We start from the raw sequence: 26,211 nt of genomic DNA, 5'->3' as shown, positions 1-26,211 counted from the left end.
CCCCACACACACCACGCCTCCGCTACTCCTCTCCCTCAGGAAGTGGGAGATAAGATATAAAAGGTTGCCTTTAATCCTCACTTGTAATATTGGGGATTTCTTTTCATTTACTTAATCAGCTGAGCCCTTGTAGTAACTAAAATGAGGTGAAAGTTGATGGAGACCCCACCAGTTCCCCCTACCACCCTACGCCCCTCGCTCTGTGTTCCCATCACCCCTAAGGTACCCCGCTCATGGTACGGGATGCAAGTCTGAGGACCCCCCCCAAGTCCTGTCTGATCCACCATTTTACACCTTCTCTGAGGGCCTGAGACAGCAGTCAGATCCCCTCTCCAGTAGCAGGCTGAAGGGGGCACTTGGAGAAGCCCCAGGGAAAGCCCTGAAGTATCCCCACCCTCATCAGGCCTGGAAATCAGCTGGTGTCTGGCTTCTCTGCTTCCCAGAACCCTCCAGGAATCCAGCCTACACACAGCCTAAACTGCTGTCAGCACATGGCAGTGGGTGGGGCCGCAGATGAAAAGGCAGCCTCAGAGCCTGGAGAATCAGAGAAGCCCTGGGGAAGGCAGCCAGGGAGAACCTCACTCAGCTCACCCTGCAGGACTGCCCTGGACCCAAACATGCAGGTGGCACCCCCATCGGGCTTGGAAGCTGGTGCCCAAGCAGGACAGAGAAGGCAGCAGCCCGGTGCCCCAGGGTCTCCCCCAAGCTCCTGTAGCCCCCTGCCCCACCCTCACCCTGTGGGAAGGTGACCAGGCTCCTGGAGGCCAAGGCCATTTCCAGCCCCTTCATGGGCTCCCCATGGCCCACTACTTGCCTATCTTCAGCATTCCACATCTTATCCTGAAGTTCTTCTCTTCTGCTCAAGAACTTTCCATTAGTTCCCCACTTACCAAGTATTAAAGATCAGATTATCCCTTGCATTCCATGCCCTTTGTGACCTAGCCCCAGCTAGACTGTACATAATGATAAGCAATAATGGCTAGCAGCTGCTGGAGGTTTAATGGATACATCGAAAGTATGGTAATAGTGGACAGCATTACTGTATGTAAAGATCTTGGCCCAGATCTGATTGAAATCCTCTCAATAACCCTGCAAGGTAGGAATGGCTGTGCACCCATTTTACAGGTGAGCAAACTGAGGTTCAGAAAGGCAAAGTAACTTGCCTTAGGGCACACAGCTAGGAAGCAGTAGCATAGCGTTGGAAGTCAGGGACTGCCAGCCTTCAGAGCATTCTTACAAGATCATGTCACCTCCCAGAGCTGAGCTTAGAGATCGTCTAGTACAACTGCTTTGTTACAGATGGGAACACGGGCTGGGGAAGGGGAAGGGGTTTGCCCAAAGTACACAAGCACTTCCACTCTTCTCTCGCCATCTCCCTCTGGCCTCACTGTCTCCCAGATGCCAACTACAGGGCCCAGGGTCACCCAGCCCCTTGTCTCAGAGCACTGGGTGTGGCTTTGACCTCACACCATCACCCTCTTCCCAACCTTCCCCCCACCACCTCCCCAGGGACTCACGAGGTGATGAGCCTCCTCTCGAGAGGCCCCGCCACGTCATACATGGCCAGCCGGTCCCGGCAGTCAGCCAGCTTCCACTCGAGCCGGAGTTTGAGCATGAGATCCTGGGGGCCCTGAAGGTGCCACAGGCAGCTGGAGGCCAGGGTGTCGGGCCCCTTCAGTCGGAGGACCTGGCCCTGGCCCACGTAGCTGTAGCGGTAGCAACCTGGAGTGGGGAAAGGGACAGGCCCCCTGACCCCTGTTAGCTGGGAGGAGGGACCCGGTTGGGGGGCAGCCCACCAGGTCCTCACCTGGGCAGGGGTGGGGTGGGGAGAGGGGCTGGACGGGGGTCAGCCCAGAGGCCCTCTGCCCCAGCTCCCTGTTTCCCCACTGCTTTCATCTCCAGCCTCCTCATCCACACATACATTCATTGGTTCATTCATTCATCCCCTTCACGCTCACTGAGCTCACCAGACCAGGTGAATGCTAGAGAAAGGGTCGGTCAACTGCCCGGGTGTAACAAGAACAGCAGAGAAATATATAGACACTGAAGTGAAGTGAAGTCACTCAGTTGTGTCTGACTCTTTGCAACCCCATAAACTGCAGCCTGCCAGCCTCCTCTGTCCATGGGATTTTCTAGGCAACAGTACTGGAGTGGATTGCCATTTCCTTCTCCAGGGGATCTTCCCAACCCAGGGCTCGAACCCGGGTCTCCTGCATTGTAGACAGAGGCTTTACCATCTGAGCCACCAGGGAAGTCCAAAACTTACTAGGGAATGTTTACGTGGGTCTATTTCTGGTTTCTGTATTTTACTCCATTTATTCATGTGTTTGCATGTGTGTGTGTTAGTCGCTCAGTCATGTCTGTCTCTTTGCAACCCCAGGGACTGTAGCCCGTCAGGGTGCTCCATCCATGGGATTCTCCAGGCAAGAATACTGGAGTGGGTAGCTATTCCCTTCTCCAGGGGATCTTCCCGACCCAGGGATTGAACCTAAGTTGCCTGCAGTGCAGTCAGATTCTTTACCACCCGAGCCCCCTGGTGGGGGGGTGGATATCTCGGAAGTGAGGGATCTCAGGGAAGTCCGGTGGAGGGTGGGGGATGCGTCACAGAGTGAGCAAAGGGCTACAGGCCAGGGTGGGCAGGGGACTTGGAGGCAGGAGGGCAAGCTAGAGGAGGCAGGCGGGGCCCCCCTCATGCCCAAGAGAGAAGCCTTTTGGTCCTGCAGCCATGAGAGCCCTGGAAGGTTACGTAAGGATGGGACACGATTGGGCTCGGGTCACGGACTCCTCTGGCTGCTGAGAGCAATGCCAAGGAAACCAGGAGACCAGCAGAATGGCCAGGCAATAAGGGGAGCGGACTCAGGGCTGCATTTCGGATGGAGAAAAGGGAGTGTGTTCCGGTGGGGCTGGGAAGCAGCCAGGTAGAGGAAGTCAGCTCAAGCTAGTGATCATCAAACAGCACGAATGAAACAGATTGCACTTAGCAGGCATTTTGATACATGCCCAGAAGTGAACCAAGTGCCATACACTCACAATCTCATTCAACAGCTCCATGAAATAGTTTCTATTACTGTCCCCATTTTACAGACCTGGGCCAGGCAGATCTAAGTTCACAGAATCTCCACCTGATCTTCCTTGGGTCTCAGTTTTTTCCTCTATAGAATGGAGGCAGTGGTGATCCTTGCTAGGTTGTCACAAAGCTTAAGGAGGGTGCATGTTTGAACACTCAGCATAGTGCCTTGCACATGCATGCATACTCAGTCGCTTCAGTCATGTCCAACTCTTTGCGACCCCATGGACTGTGGCCCACCAGGCTCCTCTGTCCAAGGAATTCTCTAGGCAAGAATACTGGAGTGGGTTACCATTTCCTTCTCCAGAGAATCTTCCTGACCCAGGGATCAAACCCGGGTCTTCTGCATTGCAGGCAGATTCTCTACCACTGAGCCACCTGGGAAGCCTTGCACATAGCAGGTACTCAATACAGGTAGTGACCATTCTTCTTTAGATAGGTGTGGGGGAAAGGGAGAAGGTGGAGCTGGGAAGAAACTCCTATGACTTCTCACCCTTCGGCTGGTCACACTTGAGGCTCAGATGTAACCTGTCCCGCTGGCTGCCCTCGCTCCACACCTCCTGCTCCATCACACCTGTCTGCGTCCACACCCCCACTGTGCTTCCTCTCTTGTGGTTCTCCACGAGCTTTGAATGCAGTGCTAGACGTTGCACAGCAGTATCACCTATACCATTCACTCATTCATCATAGCTGATGGGCACCTATACTGTGCTTGACTTAGGCTCCAAGGACCAGCAGTGAACCTGGGCCTTAAGTATGTCATTTAAACCTCACCTTGAGCTATGAAGAAGGGAGGATGCATGCTCTGCCAGGAAGCAGAAGGGATGTGGGAACCAGCCCCGGATGTGAGAGGCAGCCTGGTGTGCAGGGAGTTCACACTCTGTATGATTGTTCTGGCACCACCTCTTACTGCTGTGTGACTTCGTATCAGTTGTTCAGTCACTCTGAGTTCTGTCAAATGGACATAATGCTACTCCCTGTCCCACCTCCTTCTCTGCGTGGTTCTGAGAACCAGGAAGGGTGCGGAGGTGAAGGACCAGGCTTTGCTCTGACTGCTACCACTTGCTCAGCTCCCTCCTCCTGATGACCCCTGGCCATCCTGATCCTAGCTGTGGAGCTGATCTCTCCAGGGAGAAACCTCTGACATCGCCAAGGAAGGGAGAGGGAGCCTGGGGAAAGGTGCCTGGCTGTTCTCAGGCATTTGTATTCTTTGAATCTTGCTCCAAGCTGATGCTTGCTTTTGCTGCTTTCATAATTACTTTTTTGTATGAAGCTGATCAGGGGAGTGCTGGTCTCTGTTGATCATCAGAAACACCTTTAGGGAGGCTGGGAGAAAGTAAATGAAGCTCCTGTGTATTCTCCTCACTGCCCTTTGCTCATGCTCCTCCCTCTACCCGGAGTGTCCTTTCCCCATTGGATCTGATGGATTCCTCCCTATCCCCCAATCCTGAGCCTCCCTCTTCCATGAAGCCTTCTAGGCCCTCTCTAGTCAGGAGCACCCCTTCCTCCCTCTAGAGACACATCCCTTCCTCTGTTTGGATCACAGCCCCGGGGGTCCACCTCTGTCCCAGGGCAGAATGGTTCCCTTCCTGCACTGCCCCCGGGACCTCTATTCTTGCCCTGGCACTTGGTGCTGTGAGATTCTGTTTATGTGTTTGTCTCCCTCGTGGGGCACAGAGCTCCTCTGAGGGCAGGGGTGAGGACACGGTCAGCTGGTGTCTCCAGAGCCAGCGTGGGGCCTGGCAGGGAGAAAGTGCCCCCAAAGCCTACTTAGAGGACTTGAATTGTCATCCTTGCCCCATGAGACACTGTGCTCTGGGAGGGCAGGGGCTGTAGACATGTACTGAACCAAATAAGGATAATTATAAAGCAACTGCCAGAAACCTGGGGACATGTGAACACTCAGCACAGGCAAGTGCAATGGAAAGGCCTGTTTGAGACCAAGGATCAGGGCAATGTGTGCACCAATGCAGTGTCAGATGAAGCATATTAATAAATATAGACAGATTAATTTCTTGTGCTCTCCCTTAGACATGAGGGAAAATCCCACTGCTTCCCTCATTGGTGAGTTAAACAAATCTTTGACATGTGCTCATATCTTTGTATGAGAATCATGATTTTAAGTATTTGAAAACTGTCCTTTGACCCCATCACCTCCATCCACCAAGGAAGTAAGCCTTTGACTAGCCACATGGGAGGACAGGAAGGTCAGAGAAGGTACAACCAGGATTTCAACTCTGCCTCCCTAGGTAGAAGAGGAAGAATCTGGGAATTTAGGAGATCTTGCTCAGAGCCACAGGGTACAGTAGTAGCCCAGGCGGTGCACTGCCCAATTCCGGGAGTCAGTAGTCACACAGCCTGCGATGTGGACAGCACTCCTTGGTGGCCCTGCTGGTGCTCTGCTTCCCAGGGCTCAGTAGGAAGACTGGAGCCTCTTGGAGAAGCACAACGTGACTCTGGCAATAGGGCATGGGGATGGGGTGGGAGGAGAAGACAGATTAGCCCGAATGGCTGAGGAAGGGAAGGAAAAGATGGAGGGAATATCCTTACCTGTGACAGAAATAGCTCCCAGGACCAAGTTTCAAAGCCAAAGTGACTGATATACCTCAAATCGACAAGATTATTTTCTACCATCAGTGGAAACATAAGATTTCAAAACAGAAGAAATGGAATTCCATGGGAGAGAAGCAGGGTCACACTGATGTGCAGCTAACTCTGCTGCTCACTCACATCCCACACATGAAACACACACACTTTTGTGCAAATACACACTTTGTTCACACGTGCACAGCACCTCCTCCCCCCAGAGGCCCCCAGTCCTGCTCAGGACCTGTCACTGAGTCTATATTATCATGCCCCTTGGGTGACCCCAGACCAGTGCCCCTTGCACCCAAAGAAGCTGTGTGGACCCCTGACACTCAGCCAAACCGAGAAAAATACCAACTCAAAAGGCAAGTGGAGAGGAAAAACCAAAGCGGCGTACCCAGCGTGGAATTCAGGGCAAGTATGTCTTTCACGCTGGCTTCTGTTAAAAGGGAACGAACAAACAAATGAACAGAGAGAATAAATAAATAAAAGGAAAATAAAAATAGAAGAGGCTATTAGAGCCTGTCTGAGATTGACCCTGACTGCCCACCGTCCCCCATGACCCACCCCTCAGTCCTGGCTCCCGGCCACTGGGGTTGTGGGTGAGAGGGGCCATCCCAAGAGCATCCCGTTCCTGGAGGCAGGCTTGCCAGGCCTCGCCAGACCGTCCCATGTTCCTCGTCTCCAGTACTGACCCAGGATCACCAGGCCCTCGGGGTCCACCTCGTACTCGGTCCGATAGGGAGCAGGGACCGAGCTGTTGGCCGCAGACAGCAGCTCCTCCGCCAGCAGGGCCCGCACCACGTCGGGGCTCAGCATTGGCCTGCGGTGCTCCGGGATTTGGAGGATGAACCAGAAGAAGCAGGTGAATGGTCCCTCCCTGGGGCAGGCGGAAGTGAGAGGGGCTGGGGGAGGAGCCTGGAGTGTGGGCCCCACCCAGCCCCCTGCTCCTGGTGAGAGTTAGAGGGGGCCGGCAGCTGTGGCTCATGTGATGGGCATGGAGCCAGGCATCCCTTTTCATCTTCACTTGGAAACCTAACACCCTCTGAGGGAAGAGCTCTGGAGAGCCCCACCCATTTCACAGATAAGGATACTGAGGCGTGAGAGGTTAGGTTATATACCACAGACTGTTATAAGTGAATGGGACCACTGCACTCCCCACCCCTACTACTACTCCGTGGTCTCATCTGATACCTGTCAGGCCCTTGATAAAGACACCACAGTCACTGTCGAGTATAATCCCTGCCTCACCATTGTTTTCATTCTATAGATGAGAAACCCGAGTTCAGTGAAGGGAGGTCACATGCAGGAATCCAAGTTTCCTCTGTGTCTCAGTTTCCCCATTTTAATACATGAAGGCGTTGCATCAGAAGCCTGCAGCATCCCCTCCCATTCTCCAAGTCACAGGCTCTAGCAAAGGCTGATGAGGGTGGGAGGTGCTCAAGAAGACTCACCCAAAGGAGTAGACGGCACTGGAGTTGTAGTAAGTACCTAGGGGGGTGCTGGCAATGAGCTCCTTGAGCTAAAAGGAGGGAAAAGAATCAGAGTCCCCTCTGCAGAAACCCTCTCCTACCCTGGGATACCCTTTGACCCTCCCACAGCCTTCCTTGACTGAGGGATCTATAAGATAGAGAGGCTTGCCCGTGGTCACACGGTGGGGAATGACAACAACAGGGAACAAACCTCATTCAGTCTCTATTTCCCTCTCCTTGCACACAGGCGGGCTTCCCTGGTGGCTCAGTGGTAAAGAATCCGCCTGCCCCTTCCACTAGCTCTGAACTTGACCAGAGATTACCAGTGGCTTCTCCCCCTCCATCAGATCACTCCTTGACTCTAAGAGGCTCCCCCTGGACTTCTGAGTCCCCTCCTTAGGCCGAACCACCAGCCACGGGGGCTCAGACAGTTGGTCTTCGCACGTGTTTAATGGCAGTGCTGCTGTGGGGTGGAATGCAGGATTGTGAGTTCTTAAAGAGCTCTGGGTGGCACAGAGCTAACATCCACACGCTCTCATTTTAACCCCACGACAACCCTGCAGACAGGCACTGTTGTTATCACTCCACTCTGCAGAAAAGGAAAGAGAGTCTTGGGTGGGTCTCCCTGAAGCAGGTCCTGAGGCAAGTGGTTTATTTGCAGGTGATTCCAAGGCACATCAGTGGGGAAGGAGATAGGCAGGAAGGCAGCCAACATGGCTGCGAAGGTTCTGGGCAGAGCTGTGGGTGGCTGAGGAGCAGATCCAGCAGGGATCTCTGAGAGACTGTGGTGGAGGTGGTGGGTTGGTCATTAAGTCATGTTTGACTCTTACGACCCCATGGACTAGGAACCTACCAGGCTCCCCTGTCCATGGGATTCTCCAGGCAGGAATACTGGAGTCGGTTGCCATTTCCTTCTTCAGGGGGTCTTCCCGACCCAGGGATTGAACCCGGGTCTCCTGCATTGCAGGCAGATTCTTTACCAACTGAGCTATGAAGGAAGCCTGAGAGACTGTGGCGGCATCTTCAGAACTGCTCTCCCCAAGAGTTGAGGGGTCCACCTTCTCTGTCTCTTGTGCCTGAGGGCTGCTGCTGGGAATTACTCCTCAGCACTTCCAGCCCACCCTGCTGGACAGGTGCTGGCTGTGAGGTAGACCATCCCCAGTGTATAAGCCATTGTTAGGAGGAGAAGGGGCGTGTGTGGGTCCTGGCAGCATCCTTAACGCTGCCCTAATTTTCAAAGGTCATGCTTCTACTAAGTGGCAAAATCAGGATTTAATCCAAGTGCAATTTGACTCCAGAGTCCACTAGCTTTCCCACCAGTCTACACCGTCTGCCTTCCATGGTGCCTAGAGCAGGGCTCTGATCCTAATGAGTGTTCTGGATGGATTCACCCACTGCCTGGACATGATCAGGCCCCTCCCCTCTCCCTTCTCATCCCCACCATCCTTCCTACCATCTTCTGAGCTTTGGCAGTTTCACTGCGGAAGGCACTGGACTCCCGGCGGGCAAGGTCCTGGGAGAAGTGGCGATTGAGCACGCGGAGGCTGCCTGAGTACACCTGGCTGACCATCACCTCTGCCTTGTACCCTGCCCAGGAAGAAACCAGCAAAGGTTAACCAAGGGAGTAGATGGGGATGGTTCCTGCGTCCGCTACTCCTTCTCCTGCCACCCTGAACCCTCAGTACAGCCTCCAGCATCTTGGACTTCCAAGGCACCATCATCACTGCCATCATTTTTGTTGTTGTCATTCAGAGTTTGTGTAGTGACAAATTGGTCACACAGAGCCAGGGAGGACAGAGGCCCACGGGTGGGTGGTGTCCCAGGGGCTCCCAGGCAGAAGTTGACCCGGTGATCAGTCCGGGACATGGATACCAAGAAACCCATCCTGGGCCCAGAAGGTCAAGCTCTTGGTTTAGCACCTCTGTGCTGTCCACTGAGTTGTCCAGGCTGCGCCTCCGATGAGAGGCGTGCGAGTAAACCAAGACAGGCAGGCCTCCCCACATGGACCTGACAGAGATGGGACAGACAGGCTTTCCCCCAGCAGCCGTGCAGCCTGTGGGGTTCATCTGCCAGGATGTCTTAAAGGAGAAGCACGAGGTGCTCTTGAGGGTTCCTGACAAACCCCAGGCCAGGGTGGCGCTCCATCTGAGACAGGAGGAATGGAGAATAAATTAAGAAGAGGCGAAGCAGCAGAGTACCCTCAGGGCAGAAGGAAGAGCATATGCAAAATCTCCACAATGGGGGTCACGGTAAGGACCAGGGCCAAGAGCCTGTTTGGCTGGGGCAATCAGACAGGGGTAATAAGAGGCTGAGACATCAACAGGGCGGGATTTTGGTCTTTCCCTGATGAACAAGGGAAACCATGAAAGGTTTAAAATCACGGATGATGTCATCAGATTTCCGTTTTGCAAAGATTGTTTTGACTGATGTGAAGACAACAGATTCACAGCCTGGACTTTCTACCCTTATTCAGTCATTTATTCATTCATTCAATTCATATTTATTGAGAGCCTGCTATGTTTAGGGACTGGCCTAGAGTACATGGGAATATACCAGTAGGACAGTGAACAGGTAACAAAAACACAAAAATCAAACCTGTCCTTAACAGGTTGTAGTCTAATAAGAAAGACAGACAATAGACAGTGAACACAGGACATAACATGTTAGAGGTGTTAAGTGGGGTGGAAATCAAGGGTTGCTGTGGGCTGCAACGTGGAGGCCAGAGAGGAGGGAGGTGGTGTCGGCCAAGTGGATGTTAACCTACGGAGAGAGCATTCCAGGCAGCTGACTGGCAAGTGCAAAGGCCCTGAGGCAGGAGCTTGTCTGCTGTGTTTGAGCAACAGCAAAGATTTGAACAAGGGGAAAGCAGGAGGAGATAAGATGGTGGAGGAAGGGTCACACAGGGTCTCGCAACCCGGGGAGCACTTTGATTTTTGCTCTGAGTGAGATGGGAGCCATGGCAGGCTTTGAGCAAAGAAGTCTGATGATTTGATTCACTTTATAAAACAATCCCTCTGCCTTTGTGTTGAGAACATGCTGTGAGCAGGCCAGGGCAGAAACATGGGGACCTACAGGAGGCTCCTGCAGCCGTCCCAGTGTGAGTCGTTCAGGGGAGCCTGAGCAGGCTGCATAGGGAAGAGAGAAGTGATTGGAGTCAGGGTGTATTTTGGGTTTGCTGGCTGGCAAATGGGGGCTGGGCAGTAAAAGAAAGAGGAGTAAGGGGGAATGTAGGAAGGTTAAAATGACCATCACCTGCGATGTTCTCTCCATTTTTTTCAATTTTAAAGGATTTTCTTAGGTCATGATTTTCTATTTTATTGTATTTTTTGGCACACTGCAAGGTATGCAGAACTTCCCTGACCAGGGATTGAACCCAAACCTCCTGCAGTGGAAATAGTCTTAACCACAGGACCACCAGCGAAGTCCAGGTCACTAATGATGATACGATAAAGTTACAATCATTTCTCAAAATCTCAAACTTCTGAAAAACTTGTCTATAAAGACACATTGCCTCAGAGACATGGAAAATCAATAGTTCAATATCATTTTATGTTACAAATCAATTAAAAAGTTAAAGCCCCCTTCAAAATATACTCCAAAGGTAGACTGACAATTTATAAAAGAGTTAACTCTCAGTGAGGTCTGAAATACCCTTAGACATCCTGGAGGAGGAGCAGCGCCTCCAGCCCCCATCCCCTCACCACCACCCCCCGCCCCCACCCAACCTCCCGGTGCACAGTGGAGCTCAAGGGCTGGAAATGCTAGAAATGCAAATTTGGGAATCATCAGGGGATAAGGGCGTAAATGGAGGCAGAGGGGAGGAGAGTCCCTCCAACAGCAAAGACACAGAGGAGAAGCCATCACTGAGGACAAAGAAAGTGTGGGTGCCCCAGAGCCAAGTGAGGAAAGTGTTTCGAGGAGGAGGGGATGAGGTACGAGTCAAATGCTGCCTGCAGGTCAAATGCCATGAGGACTGGCCACTGGATTCAGCGGTGATCGTGACAAGTACTCTCGGGGTTATGGGGGTGGGAGACAGGGAGTCAGATTGAAAAGGGTACCAGACAGAGGTGTGGAACTGGAGGGCACAGCATTTTGAAACACCAGGAGTTTGCTACAAAAGGAATCTGAGAAATGGCTGGCAGGGGGTGGGGAGACCAGAGGGACTGAGTACAGGGCCAAAGAGAAGCACTGTACCCTGGTGGATGGTGCCCCAGAGGAGAGAGGCGGGCATGGCTGGAGCCAGGCCACTGCATGGCACAGGGGTGGGATCCAGGCTGGGAGGACAGCAGGCTTTACAAGGCTTTTTGTTGGTTTGTTGGTTGGTTGGTTTGCTCCCCACCCCCTGATGCACCACACAGCATGTGGGATCTGGTTCTCTGACCAGGAATCGAACCTGCGCCCTCTGCATTGGGAGCCCAGAGTTTAACCACAGAACTATAAGCTGGCTTTAGATAAGGCAGGGCTGGTTCACCCATGTGGATGGTGGAGGGCAGAGCACATGGGTACAGCTGGGAGGACATCTATGGGGCTTCTCTTCTGAGTGGTTCCCTTTTCTCGTTGAAGCGGGAGGCAGAGTGGGTGGGGGATATGGGAGAGTTTGAGAAGAAAGCATAACACTGTGGCCCAGGAGAGCAGGAGAGGGAAAGGACCAGGGCAGTACAGCTGGGCAGCATGAAGGGCCCCGCTACCTGGATCTGAGTGGACCAGCCCAGGGCCCACTGGGCTTGGGAAGCCGGCCCTCACCCTATCCTCTCCTGGGCCACTGGGTCAGGCTGCCACTTATCCAGACATTTGCTCCTCACTTCAGGCTTATCCTGCTCCAGTGTAGCAGGCCTCTTGTCCATCTCCCCTTCCAGACCAGACAGGGCATGTCTGTGGTCCATCCTCTCCCCAGTGCCCAATATCCGGAGCACTGCCTGGCCCAGGATGGGAGAAACTATTCAAACATCTCCTAAAGTGCTCTTCTACTTGCATCCCTCTGGGGAGAGGGTTGCCTTCCCCCAGCTGGAAGGAGCTCTCACCCTCTGGGTCCTCAGCCCCATGGAGCATCCTGTGCCCCCAGTGGGGTGATTCACTCCAGAATTCTAACCAGGAGAAATCAGAAGCTGTGAAGACAATCGGCAGGTGAGTTCCTGTCCCACTGCCTGCCCACCCCCCCTCCCCCCCGCTGCCCCCAACCAGCCCCACTGCCGCAGCTTGGTGCTCTGAAGTTTTCCCTGAAGACTAATTATCCTGCAGCTTAAGGAGGCCTCAGCAGCCCTGTGCTATTTGGGACCCTGGCTTCCTGCCGGTTGTAAAATATACACAGCTTCCACTCTTCGCCCGCGTTGCTCGGTTTTGAGCAGAATCACAATCCATCTAGCATCATGGCAAGTGGGTAAGCGTCAGACCCAGGCTTCCTAACAGCTTCAACCCATGGGCTGGTTCTAGAACACCCCCTACCTCAACTCCCTTTGGAGTCGGGCGTAGGCTGCTCTCCCCAGTGGCTGCTCCAAAGTGGGTCCCCATTCCTTTCAGTGGACCTGAAATTCCACCAGGAGATGCAGTCAGTAAGAAAACCGTCTAACTTTCTCAGAGTGCATAATGGGAGATCTCCGATCTCTTGGGCAAGGTGGGCTGTCCCTGCCAGGGTTCTGTTGGGTCCCCCAGCTTGCTTTGTCCTAACACTTGGCAGACTTTATGCTGAGGGCAGTGTTGTCTCCAGAACCTGCACAAGGCTGGTGTATAGGAGGTGGTCAGTACTGAATGAATAAATGAATGATGGATGGACGAATGCACCCAGAATATAGGCTAGTTGCTCCTGGGGCCCCAACAGACTGACCGAGAGCTGTAACACCAGAGATGGAGGGCCTAAATTCAGGACATGGGGAGACACACCTGCTCCGGACATTCTTGCCCCCATTTCCCTCTGGGTTGAATTCCAGGTGCACTCAGGCTGGGGTACAAAGCCATCGGCATGCATGGACACTGCCCTGGACACCTGAGTCCTGGGTGCCCCTCCCCTTCATCCCAACTCATGTTGGATCCTGGAGACTCAGAGATGATAGAGCCAAGGTCCTCCCCACCCAGAAGAGCTCCCAGGTTGGACTCAAGTGAGCAGAAACACTAATTGGTGTCAGGCACCACCCGCACCACTGGGCCTCCTCCAACTGAGCCAGCTGGCTCCAAGCCCAGGGGCAACCCAGGAGCGCTGCGAGCAAGGGAGGCAGTGTGTACACTCCTTCAGCTTGTCAGTTTACAAGAACTGGAAAAGCGCTTCTTCCTCGGCTGCTGGGAGTTAGGGGCACTTGGCCCCAGAAAGGATTTTGCACTACCATCTTACAAGACAGGAAGGGAGACTCCAAGAGAAGTGCATGTCCAAGGTCACACAGTGAGTTTCCAGGTGTTGCTGAGCCTGGAATCCTGGTCTGTCCTGCTGTGCCCCTTCGACCACCCTAAGTCCTCCCCAGGTGCCTCTCCCAGGGGCCCATGCGGTTACCTAGGAAATACCAGAGCAGGACCCCCACTGAAGCCAACATGACCAGAGCCAGCCACAGGGGAACCAGGCGGAGGTAGTCTCGGACTTTTCTCTTCGTGTCCTTGGGGGCCGTGAACATCCCTTCCGGCTCTGCCTCTTCGCCATCACCTCCATCACCCTGCCCACCAGCCGCTTGGGGGGCCTTGGCCATGGGCATCCTGGCAAGGAAACAGATCAGGGTTAGACACAGCCTGGCATTTGCAAGGGAGCTTTTGCTGAATTCCAGCCTTGCAGAGAAGTAAGACAGCACCTCTGCCTTTTGGAGGAGCAGGATCATAATGCCAGGTACCAGTAATTGAAAGTGGGCCCTGAGCCAGCTCCCAAAGGCAGGAAGCCATGCCTCAGAATGGTTCACCCCGGGTGGCCAGCTGGAACCCCTACCTTTACATCTGGCATCAGAGGAGAGAAGGAAGTTTCACTACCTAAACCCCACCCCCAAGGCTGTAACCTCAGATGGAACTGGGGTACGTACATGGCATAAATGTTTCTATAAAACAAATCCTCCTGCCCTCAGGATTTCCTAGACTTGGCTTCTCTTCCATTCAGGGGATGCTTTTTCCTTGCTCCTCGTTCTCAACAGCAAAGCTTTCTACAACATTAATGCAATTCATTTGCTTGGCCCTCCCTGCCTAGAAGCCCTGAGTCAGCTCTGTGTTGAGCCAGGTTCTGCCTTCCAAGGAGCACCACCCTTCTTGTGTCCCCACTGTCCAAAGTATCTTAGGGGCAGAGGAAGGAGATAAAAACTAATATTCATGTAGTGTTTGCATAAGACAGTTCATAGATATCACTCCCTTTAATCCTCTGGTCTCTGGAATGTGAGGACCATTGTCTCCATGCATTCCTCTTCCTCAGGTCCTCTCTGTGTAGACACTCTACTTGTATTTTCTTCCTTAACCTCCAAATACCTTTCAAGGTTCTGCACCCATTGAACAGAAGAGGAGACTGAGACCTAGAATGTTTTAGCAACAACTCAGTCCAGGGATTTCCTGGCCTTATTTTTATCAGTGCAATATGAATGTCTGGTGCTGGCAACCAGCCCCATTTTGCAGATGGAAAAACTGAAGCCCAGAGTGGCTAAGCCACTCACAAAACGTTACGTAACAGATAAATGGGGTGTCTGACTCCAAGCCCTGGTGTCTGACTCCCTGATCTTTCCGCTACTCTGGGCCACTTCCTGGAAATGAGGTGTTAAATAACAAATCATGATGAAATAATACCTGAATGTCACCCCTCTGTGCCCCCAGGCCTGCAGCTGTCTCTCCTTCTAGACCCTCCGGGAAACTGCTGAGAGCTATTTGGCTTCTTGGGCAGGTTTTCCACAGTCCAGAGAGGGCCCTTCACTTGCCCACCCACCAGCAGAGCAAGGATTCCACACCTCTGAGAAATTAGCCTCTTCTTCCCACAACCCAAAGGCCATTGTACCTTTAAGATACATCCCCACATGTATGTGTGTGTGTGTGTGGTGGAGGGGTCCTTTGGGTTGTGTCTTGGGTTTTCACACAAAGGGTTTCTGAAAACAGGGCTCGTTTGTGATGCTTAAAGTTTCTCAGCCAAGAATGTCTGGCTCCAGGCACATGGATCTAACTGGCCTCCACGGATGCAAGGAAAGTAGGCGACTGCTGGTCATTCTCAACTGGGTATAGGACCCCCATCCACCAGAGGACTTCTTACACACGGGGCAGGCCCTGCTGGCTTTCATGGGGCTAGGACCATGGATGGTAAAGATCCTGCAATGAGTGGACAGCCCTGCCCACTGCTCAGAGTGTCCAAGTCCACCCCAGGTGAAAGTGGCTGCCCCCATGAGCTGAGTGGGGTGGCTAGAGCCAGGAGAGCTCTGTGATGGCCCAATTCCTTCCCTCTCTCGGCCCCAAGTCCACTCTCTCTGCCAGAGAGCTACATCCCTATTTTACTGAGTCTGGATCACCAAGGACCTACTGGGGACCCGGAGAGCACAGAGGTGACCAGGACTGACATTTATTTGAATTGTTTTTTCCAGTGTTTTAGTGATTTCCCTGGTGGCTCAGACAATAAAGAATCCATCTGCCGGTGCAGGAGAGGCAGGTTTGATCCCTGGATTGGGAATATGCCCTGGAGAAGGAAATGGCAACCCACTTCTTGCCTGGAAAATTCCATGGATAGAAGAGCCTGGTGGGTTACAGTCCATGGGGTTGCAAAGAGTCAGACATGACTGAGTGACTAACACTTTCACTTTCCAGTGTTTTATAAGCACTGTCTTGTGTAAGCCTTCTGCAGACTCTTAGAGACAGGGTCTGTTATCCATCCCCATTTTACAGATGAGAAAGTTGAGGCACAGAGAGATTGAGGAACTTGACTGAGATCCTGCGGTCAATGGCAGAGTCAGGCTGCAAACACATGCTATTTGTCTCCAGGATAATGCCCTCACCACCATGCTTTACTGCCTCACACATCATCAGGGTACAAGGGGAAACTGAGGCTCAGAGAAGGTCATAGATCTGATAGAGGAGGCACAGAGGTGTGTAGTCCCAGGCAGGATGCTCAGTAGGCACCCCCTTCCTCCCCCCATACCCCAAGCACTGCCTTCACTCCCTGGGTTTTGCCCCCCTTATAAATGACGCTCACATTCATCTGGGGGAACTCTGAGTATCACAGAAAATACCCTGTGTGAGACGCATGATCTGACACAGCCCAAATTGGGGCAGGTGAGGAATACACCTGGGCTCCCCATCACCTCCCACCCGGACTCCAGGGCAGCCTCCTAATGCCCTCTCTGTCTCCCATCTCTGCCTCTAGCACATCTTCCGTGTTGTCAGCAGAGAGCTCTCCTTGCCCACCTCCAACCATTCACCTGCTCAGAGTCCTCTCAAGGCCCCCAGCCACCTCCAAACCCCTAGCTGAGGCACCCAAGGCCCTCCATGGCCAGGCTGCTGCCTTCGCCCCCACAGCCCTCCTTTCGTCACACATGCCACCCTGCAGGACCACAAAGTGTGCCTTTGTACTGTCACATCCTCTGCCTAAAGGACGATGGGCCCCTAAATGCCAGCGCCAAGGTCACCTGCCCAGTGACAGGGCCCAAGGCCTTGGAGAGTGAGCCACTCTCTCCCCTAGGCAGCCCTTGGTCAAGATCAGCAATCTGCCTGGCTTTCAGCTTCGTTTCCTCTTCTCTACAAGAAAGACAAGTCTGTGCCTTATCCACTTCTGGATCCCCATAGAACCCAGCACAGGGCCTGCCACTTGAATGAATAGTTCATAAAAGAATGGGTGAGCAAAAACTGAATTAAATTAAAAAAAAAACCTTTAAAAAAAAAAAGACTGTATGAGTAGAGCCCCAGTTACCTAGATTCCCATTGCAGGGCTCTCGTTCACATCTTGCTGCCTCTGGGGAGCAGGACGTGTGAGGCTTGGAGCTGGGTCACGGAGGTGGTGCCAGTTTCTGGGGTCCAGGATTCAGTTATCAGGCCCCTCTATGCTTATTGAGCACCTGCTTGGTGTCAGGCTCTGTGCTGGGCACGGGGGTCACACTGGTGAATATAAGAGACCTCATTCCCAGCCTCCCGTCTTTTACTACTATTATATGGTGACTCTTCCATTGCTTTTAGGATCCAGTCACCAGAAAAGTCTGTGACTCTATCTCCCAACTGCTCCCAGGACCCAGCCCCTTCTTGGCACCTCTGTGGCTCCCACCACCATCCAGGTCAATGTCATCTATCACCTTGACTCCTACACCGGCCAGTCATCTGGCCACCTTCACCAGCCAGTTCCCACACAACCACCACAGTGGTCTTCACCACGCATCCTGCTCACAAGCCCCACCTAGAACAGAGCCCAAAGCCCTTGTCACAGCCCACCAGGGCCTCCGTGACATGGTCTTGTGTACCTTTCTGTCCTCTCAGCTTAACACAGCTCCTGGCCAGACATTCACCAGATGGAGTACAGGCTACTTCAGGGCCTTTGCACTTGCTGTCCCTCTGCCAGAAATGCTTTTCCTTCAGTCTTGCCTCATGATCTGCTCCTTTACCTCCTTCAAGTCTTTGCTCCAATGTTAGCTCTTTACTGAGACCTTCCCTGACTGCTCCCCTCTCTTGGCTGCATCTTTCTTTATAGTTCTTTTCAGGACTGAAATTGCCTCATACGCTTCTATGTCCCTGGTAGTACTGGAGCAGGGGCTTTATTCTATTTGCTCTGCATACCCTGCTCAGAGAGCAGAACATGGTTCCTTCCCGTGCAGCCAGGGTGCTGGGTGCACGTGTGGCCTGGCCAACTCTTTCTGCCTCCTTCCGCCCCTCTCCCACTTTACCCTTGTTGCATCCTAGTCACATTGGGCTTCCCTGTGATTGATTCTGAAAATGAAGATGGTAAAAAGCTTTTCCAGATCTAGGATTCCTAGCTAGCTCTTTGTGAAGAGTGTCACAGGATTGTGTCTTAAACCCTGAAAGTTCTTGCTCACCACCTGGCTTTCTTCCTTCTGTCTGGGCTGCCCGCCTCCTGACCTGGCCCTTTCACACCTCTGCTCAGCTCTTACATGCTCCTGGCAGCTCTCCCAGAGTGCCCTGGAGGGGTGGCTGCTCCTCTGAAGCACCCTGGGCTTCTCCCATCAATGCACAGTTCATCTTGGAGCATTCTCTGTGTCCCCCTCGACGGTGAGCCCCTGGAGGGAGGGACCGGAGGTACTCCAACTGCCACGGGGTCTGGGCCTTCTCCCCTGAACCTGGACACCAGTCCGGAACCTGCTCCTCACTCCCTCCGTCCCTTCTGGTCATTGCAGCTCCCCAGTCTGCCCACAGGAGGCTGAACTCGCTGGGGCCCCACGATTGCGACTCCTGTGTGCCAGCCCGAGCTGGACGCTGACACAATCAAGTTCTATTTCTGCCTCCAGCAGCCTTGTTTTCTCTACTTAATGGTTGGGGAAACCAAAGCACATATAGAGAGAAAAGGACTTACTCGGGTCACTCCATCAGGGTAGACAGAGCAGAGCGGGGCAGGGATTCTGATTTAGGACCTACTGGGGAGGCCATTCGGGCCTAGGGTTCACCCCCACCACGAGCTGGGCTGACTGAGTCCCCAAGTGTAGGGGAAGGGGTGAAAGTCCCTTCCACACACTCCCAAACTCACACACAGATGTACACCAACAGAAACGGGCTGAAGTACATGCATAGCTATCTGTGCTATACAAACGGCTGGGTACATGCTTGTGTACACACACACGCACACACACAGAGCTACATTCAGCTCTGAGCCTGCCGCCTGTTTTTGCAGTGGGGAGCTCTGTGCCTGTCTCCCCTACCAGAAACCCCAGGTGGAGTATCTGAATATGGAGGGGGCAGTTTGTCCAGCCCAGAATGAGAGTGGGGTCTTCAGCCTGGCAAACCAGGCCTCTCCCCTGCCCCGTGCCTGCCCCAGAGTCCACCAACCACAGCTGAGCCCTGGGCCTCCCAGACCCCAGAACCTGTAGCCCCTCCACTGCCCTGTGCCTCTCCCCAGGTCTACGGTCTCCTCACCTTCAGCTCACCCGGTCACTCTCTGGCCCATGAGGCCCAGCAGACCAGGTCTCAGAGCAGGGCAGTTGGCTGCTGCCCCAGGGAACCAGGCCCGACTCTCCAGGTGGACTCTGTCACTGGGTCATTCCTAGGTCCTGATCTCCTGTCTTGGAGGTCCCCGCTTACCTTTGGGAGTGGCGGGTGGGTGCCAGGCCTGCACACAGGCCTCAGAGCCTCTGTTTGTCCAGGCCAACCTCTCCCCACCCCCACCCAGCCAGCCTGGGATCAATGACCCACAGCCATGGCCGGGGTGTCTGGCCCTTGTCCCCTGTGGCCTGTGGCCCCAGGCTCCATGGGCTTCCTGCTGGGTGGGGGACAGCACTGTGACTGAGCCCAGGTAAACAGACCGGAGGCAGCCCAGGAGGCAGGAGGCAGGCAGCGCCCCGCCCCACTTCACCCCGCCCGTGGGCACCCGGGGAGGCTGGCAGGCAGGTATAGGAGATCCGAGCTCTCCCTCGAGGCCCGTTGCCTGGTGATGTTCCTGCCTGGCTACAGCCCCTGGTCCCCTGGAGCATGAGGTGGGGGTGGCTGAGGACTGGGGGCTGGGCAGGGGCCTGGGCAGTGCGGGCAGGGGCTCATGAGGGGCTCCCTACCTGGACAGGTGAGACCAGGGGAGTCAGTGGCTCCAAGAGAGCAAAGGAGGCAGGGCCCATGTGCTCCGGGGCAGGAGGGGAGAAGGTGGAGTCGGGGTGGGGTAGGATGCTATTTTCTGGTTAGCTGGAAGTTATTTGAATTGCAGCCTGATTCTGGAGAGCTGTGCTATCCACTTTGGTGGCCTCTGGGCACATGTGGCTCTTGATCCCCGCTGGGACATGGCCAGTCTGAAGTGAGATGTGCCACATGGGTAAGATACACACCAGGTACTGAAGACTGAGTGTGAAGAAAGTAAAATAGCTGAAGAAGAATTTTTTAGGTTCATCACATGTTGATAACTTAGCAATATGCAGTTAATAAAGTATATTATTAAAATTCATCTCACCTGATTAATTTTGCATTTTTTAATACGACTATAAGAGCATTGGAGTCACAAGTGTGGTAGTGAATGGAATGCAGCAGAGATGGTGGTTGGCTGTGGCCATGCTCCAAAGCACTTGTTGGGAGCCAGGGTTTTCTGGGTGTGTACAGGCTGCTGGCTACCTCCAGGCAGGAGAAGGACTGGCTTGGGCTCCAGCAGAGGGCACATGGAGGGGCTGGTTAGGGATTCTGGGTTGGGAATACCTTCCCTCACTTCTCCTATTCTTTAACCCTGCCCAAGTCCTAACCCCGACCTCAGCCTTGACTCCCCTCCATCGCCCCCAGCCCCAGGGCAATTTTCCTTCCTCCCTCCAGTCTCCCCTCCTCCTAGGCCTTGGTACCCCCCTCCCTGAAAACATTCCAAGAGAGAGGCACTTAGGATGGGAGCAAGGAGCATTGGGGTGTAGACACCCCAAGCACTGCCGCTGTCCTTCTCCAAAGTAGCCCAGGTCCCTGGACGAGGCAGGCTGGTAATGGGAGTCTTTTTTTCTAATTGGAGTATAGTTGCTTTACAATGTTGTGTTTCTACTGTTCAGCAAAGTGAGTCAGCTATACATAGACATATATCTTCTCTTTTTTGGATTTCCTTCCCATTTAAGTCACTGCAGAGCACTGAGTAGAGTACCCTGTGCTATATAGTCGGTTCTCATTATCGCTTCTATGAAAAGTGAAAGTGAAAGTGAAAATCACTCAGTTGTGTCCAACTCTTTGCCACCCCATTGACTATAGGGTCCACAAAATTCTCCAGGCCAGAATACTGAAGTGGGCAGCTGTTCCCTTCTCCAAGGTATCTTCCCAACCTGGGGACTGAACCCAGGTTTCCCACATTGCAGGCAGATTCTTTACCAGCTGAGCCACCAAGGAAGCCCAAGAGTACTGGAGTCGGTAGCCTATCCCTTCACCAGCAGATCTTCCCAACCCAGAAGTGAACTGGGGTCTTCTGCATTGCAAGCAGATTCTTTACCAGCTGAGCCACCAGGGAATCCCTATCTCTCCTATACATAGTATGAATAGTGTATATACGTCAATCCCAATCTCTCGGTTCATCCCACCACCACCCTCTTCTCCCTGGGAGCTGGACAGTCTTTGAAAAGCAGATCTTGTGCAATCAGTCCTCTGTACTTGTCAGCACCGAGCCATCGATTGGTCACAGCCTGGGGGGAGGGGCTGACTTGGGCGGGGGGGGGGTGGGCAGCAGAGTGCCAAGGAAGGCATTTGAAAGCAGGGGCAGCGTGCCAACTCCCCAAGAGCTCAGAGAACTGTCGGCCGGGGCCGCCCACCACTGAGACAGGCTTCCCTCTGTCAACTGACGGACTTCCCTGGTGGTCCAGTGGTTAAGACTCCATACTCTTAGTGTAGGAGGTGCAGGTTTGATCCCTTGTAAGGGAAGATCCCTCATGCCTCGTCAGTTCAGTTCAGTTGCTCAGTTGTGTCCAGCTCTTTGCGATCCCATGAATCGCAGCACGCCAGGCCTCCCTGTCCATCACCAACTCCCAGAGTTCACTCAGACTCACGTCCATCGAGTCAGTGATGCCATCCAGCCATCTCATCCTTGGTCGTCCGCTTCTCCTCCTGCCCCCAATCCCTCCCAGCATCAGAGTCTTTTCCAATGAGTCAACTCTTCTCATGAGGTGGCCAGTACTGGAGTTTCAGCTTTAGCATCATTCCTTCCAAAGAAATCCCAGGGTTGATCTCCTTCAGAATGGACTGGTTGGATCTCCTTGCAGTCCAAGGGACTCTCAAGAGTCTTCTCCAACACCACAGTTCAAAAGCATCAATTCTTCAGCGCTCAGCCTTCTTCAAAATCCAACTCTCACATCCATACATGACCACAGGAAAAACCATAGCCTTGACTAGATGGAACTTAGTAGGCAAAGTAATGTCTCTGCTTTTGAATATGCTATTTAGGTTGGTCATAACTTTTCTTCCAAGGAGTAAGCGTCTTTTAATTTCATGGCTGCAGTCACCATCTGCAGTGATTTTGGAGCCCCCAAAATAAAGTTTGACACTGTTTCCCCATCTATTTCCCATGAAGTGATGGGACCGGATGCCATGATCTTCATTTTCTGAATGTTGAGCTTTAAGCTAGTAGTGCAGTCCAAAGAAAGAGAGAAACTTTGATTAAACCTCTGTCAATGGGGTAACAGTATGCCCCTTGTCCCTGAGCCAGTGAGACACACCCACCAACAAGGGACAAAGGCCTTACTGTTCCCTGAGAATCTGCATTTCACACTAACACTGGGTCCCCTTGGTCTCCAGGGGCAGAGAAGCTACCCAGAGGCCTGGCCCGTGAGGCTTGGAGGCTACGGGGCACAGCAGGCTGGACCCAGCAGGACAAGGAGAGACAGACTTCAGCATGTGCACCACACTCAGGCGGCAAAGATCAAGCTGGAGAACAGAGGACCTGGCCCGAATCTCATAGCCTCCAGCTGCTGTGACCTGGCAAGACATACCACCTCCCCGCACTGCCACCTTGTCACCTGTGGAATGGAGACAACAAAGCTGGGTTTTTGAAGGCAGAAAGAAGAAACTGGATGTGAATGGCAGATTCTGTGCCTGGTGCAGAAAGAAGAAACTGGATGTGAATGGCAGATTCTGTGCCTGGTGCACAGCTGCCTTTTGTTTTATTATTATTATTCTTTTGGCCATGCCATGTAGCATACGGAATCTTAGTTCCCCAGTCAGGGATCGAATCTGTGGTCTCTGCATTGGGAGCACAGAGTCTTAATCACTGGACCCCAGGGACATCCCTGGCTGCCTTTCTCTTAATCCAAGGTTAGGGAGGAGTCAGGGGCAGGGGCAGGCAGCCGCAAGCTCCCTCACCCTGCATCGCAGCCTTGTGATAAGGGCCCTCCAGGTCCTGATCAGTGCTGTGGGGAATACTCAGTGTGGGCCAGACCCTGCCCCTAGCACTTCTCGGATTACTTGACTTACTTCTCACAACCACCATTTAGTTGATACCATTTTTAGCCCCAATTTGCAGAAACTGAGGCCCTGGTGAAATCTGAACTCACAACTCATAGTTTATTTAATCAAACAGACATACATTAAGAGCCTACGAAGGGTCAGGCTGTCCTGGATGCTGGGAAAGGGACATGAAAGAGACACATCTGATGTCTTTTCAACAGAGCAGAACATTATACAGAAGTCCTTGGGTGGAAAGGAAAACAGGTGGACGTTAGCATTCCTTTTCACAAGACATTCTGAAGATGAGCTGACGCTCTGAGACAGAGGCCAGGGCGAGTCACAACCCTGACCTCAACCCTCGGTGCCTGCCAGCAGGACAGGTGCTTGACTTTCTGGAAGCACAGAGAAGGTGCCTGTGATGTGTTGATCTGTGAACCCCCAATTCATATATGGGACTCCCAGTAGCTCTAGGCGTGACCTTATTTACAAATAGAGTAGTCACAAATGTAATTAGTTTAGATGACAATCGCACTGGAGAAGGGCGGGTCCCTAATCAAAAATGACTAACGGCTTTATGAAAGGGGGAAATTTGGAGACGGATACACAGGGAGAATTCCATGAGAACATGAAGGCGGAGATCTGGGTGATGTTTCTACTGGCTGAGGTAAGCCGAAAGATCACTAGGAAACTACCAGAGAGCAGGGAAGAGGCACGGAATGGATTCTCCCTCACAGCTAACAGCCTGCTAACAGCCGGCTTGGACCTCTCACCTCCAGAACCGTGAGACATTACATTGCCATTGTTTAAGTTGCTCAGTTTTAGGACTTCCTGGTGGTCCAGTGGTTCCACTTAGCTTCCACTGCAGGGTCACGAATTTGATCCTAGGTTGGGGAACTAAGATCCCACATGCCATGGGGCATGGCCAAAAAATTGCTGCTCAGTTTGGGGTACTTTGTTACACAGCCCAAGCAAACTAACAGAAGGCGCTGGACAAATGCCACGACAACCATGTCTGTGCTGTGTGAACACAGCAGGTGCTCACGACTGGCCAGCAAAGAGGCTGAAGAGCCAAATATCTGCATTTTTAATGTCTTGAGCTCAGTCACGTTGGAGGAGGCTGAGGAAGCTGACCTTATCTGAACTTAGGAAAGCCCCGCAGCGAGGACTCCAACAGCCCAGAAGCAAATTGTGTCACAACACGCCTCTGAAATCATCCCTGCCCTATTCTCTCCACCCCTAGACTGTGAACCCCATGAAAACAAAGGGTTTGTCTGTCTTGTTGCATCTAGGATCCCAGCCTAGAACAGTGCCTGGCAAACAGGACAAGCCAACAATTGTTGAGTGAACAAGTAACAGTTCCTGTCTACTCCATGGATGGTAACCTCGTATTTTGAGTTTCGGGCCCCCAGCTGGAGCCCCAGTGATGCCTCAGGTTCAGGCTTGGGAGTGGGACTGCATGTCTCCACTCAGCAGAAGAGACCGAGGTCCTGAGAGAAGGGGGTGGCCTGCCCCCAGGATGCACAGCCTAGGGCAGGTGGAACGGATCTCTTTGATGGGAGGTATATCAGTTTCCTAGGTGGCCGTAACAAATTGGCTTAAACTGGATGACTTAAAATGACGGGGATATATTGTCTCATAATTCTGGAGGGGAGTCCACAATCCCACGTCAGTCCATTCTCTCTCTGAAGGAAGAAAGAACCCTCCCTTGCTTCTTCCTAGCTTCTGGTTGTCACCAACAATCCTTGTCATTTCTCGGCTTGGAGAAGCATCACTCTGATCTCTATCTTTATGGTCACGTGTTCTCTTCCTTGTATGTCTGTGTCTATGGATCCAAATTCCCTCTTGGTATAAGGACACCAGTTAGAGAAGAGCTGCTGCTGCTGCTGCTGCTAAGTCGCTTCAGTCGTGTCCGACTCTGTGTGACCCCAGAGATGGCAGCCCACCAGGCTCCCCCGTCCCCTCTAACCCAGGATGACCTCATGGTTGCCAGCTTACGTCTGCAAAGACCGCGTGTCCCAGATTCCTGGTGGACGTGGGTTCTATGGACACTGTTCAGTCCAGCACAGGGACTGACTGTCTCAGGGGGATGAGGCTGGGAAACATGAGAGCACTAACCCTCCTGGTCAGCCTGTCCTGTGGATCAGCAAGTCTCAGAGCTCAAGAAGGCTAGTGAGGGTAGAGCTGGGATATCCCTGGGGAAGGTTCCTGACTGGCTGAGCCAGCTCTGACACCCTCTGAGGAAGCACAGGGCTCACAGTTAAGGGCTGCGGTGAGGGGTGAAGGGCGGGCTCCAGGTGCCCCCGACAGATGCTGTCTAGACAGTGTCTGGAAAAAGGAGGCTCCTCTAGCCAAGGCAGTGTGTAATTGTTTCCCGGGACTGTCCTAACACGGAACTACCAGCGGGGTGGCTTAAAACAATAGAAACTCTTTCTCTCATAGATCTGGAGGCCTCAAGTCCAGGATCAAGGTACCCACAGGCACACACTCTCTCGCAAGCTCTCAGGGAGGCTCCTTCCTGCCTCTCCCAGCTTTGGCGGCTACTGGTACCCTTGCTTGGGTCGCGGCAGCATGACTTCAACCTCTGCCTCCCTTGCTGCATGGCCTTCTCCCTGTGTGTCTTTCTCAGTGTCTCTTCTCTTCCTTTAAGGACACCCATCATGTTGGATCCAGGCACGCGTAGCGACCTCATCTATTCACAGCTGCAAAAATTCCTAGATCCGAATAAGGTCACATCCAGAGCTACTAGAGTTTGGGATTTCCACATATCTTCTAGGGACACAGTTCAGCCTGTTACAGACAAGGTGAGAGGCTGGAAACAGGCTGGTTACTGACAACACCATGGACTGCTGTTCCAAAGACCCACGTTTCCCTGGGTCCTCACGTCACTTCCAAAGCCTGTTTTCTCTCTGAACTCCTAACCTCCTCACCATCTTCCCACACAGACACGGGTCCAACCTGCCCCCTTCTCCCTCCTGCAGGCTCTGGAGCTCCATGGAGGTGAGCAGTGGGGAGGAGACTACCTGCGCTGTACCCATCTTTCCCATTGCCTCAACCAAACCTTCAGAGGCTGCGCAGGCAGGGGTCCCTCTGTTACCTTTGTCCAATGCACCGCACACCTATAGGCACTAGCTC

At 53.1% G+C, this 26,211-nt stretch overlaps 1 protein-coding gene and 1 long non-coding RNA gene across 2 annotated transcripts in view; one reads left to right on the top strand and one right to left on the bottom strand.

The window, feature by feature from the left end:
- LOC120858562 (transmembrane protease serine 6) overlaps positions 1-19,413 on the bottom strand; it is a 39,599-nt gene extending 20,186 nt beyond the window's left edge. The window contains exons 1-7 of the mRNA XM_040234694.1: positions 19,285-19,413; positions 13,604-13,800; positions 8,579-8,712; positions 7,108-7,175; positions 6,349-6,533; positions 6,051-6,092; positions 1,518-1,722 (exon numbers count right to left, since the gene is read on the bottom strand). Coding sequence (XP_040090628.1) covers positions 1,518-1,722; positions 6,051-6,092; positions 6,349-6,533; positions 7,108-7,175; positions 8,579-8,712; positions 13,604-13,799 — 830 coding nt within the window. The 5' untranslated portion in view covers position 13,800; positions 19,285-19,413. The remainder of the gene's footprint in view (positions 1-1,517; positions 1,723-6,050; positions 6,093-6,348; positions 6,534-7,107; positions 7,176-8,578; positions 8,713-13,603; positions 13,801-19,284) is intronic.
- Positions 19,414-19,600: 187 nt separating this feature from the next.
- On the top strand, positions 19,601-20,131 carry LOC120858561. The gene is made up of 2 exons (XR_005719891.1): positions 19,601-19,676; positions 19,898-20,131. It is a non-coding gene; the product is annotated as an uncharacterized LOC120858561 (long non-coding RNA).
- Positions 20,132-26,211: the final 6,080 nt, after the last annotated feature.

The sequence above is a fragment of the Oryx dammah genome, unplaced genomic scaffold, assembly GCF_014754425.2.
Source record: "Oryx dammah isolate SB20612 unplaced genomic scaffold, SCBI_Odam_1.1 HiC_scaffold_29, whole genome shotgun sequence".
Taxonomy (NCBI): Eukaryota; Metazoa; Chordata; class Mammalia; order Artiodactyla; family Bovidae; genus Oryx; species Oryx dammah.
This window is presented reverse-complemented; position numbering and strand designations above follow the sequence as displayed.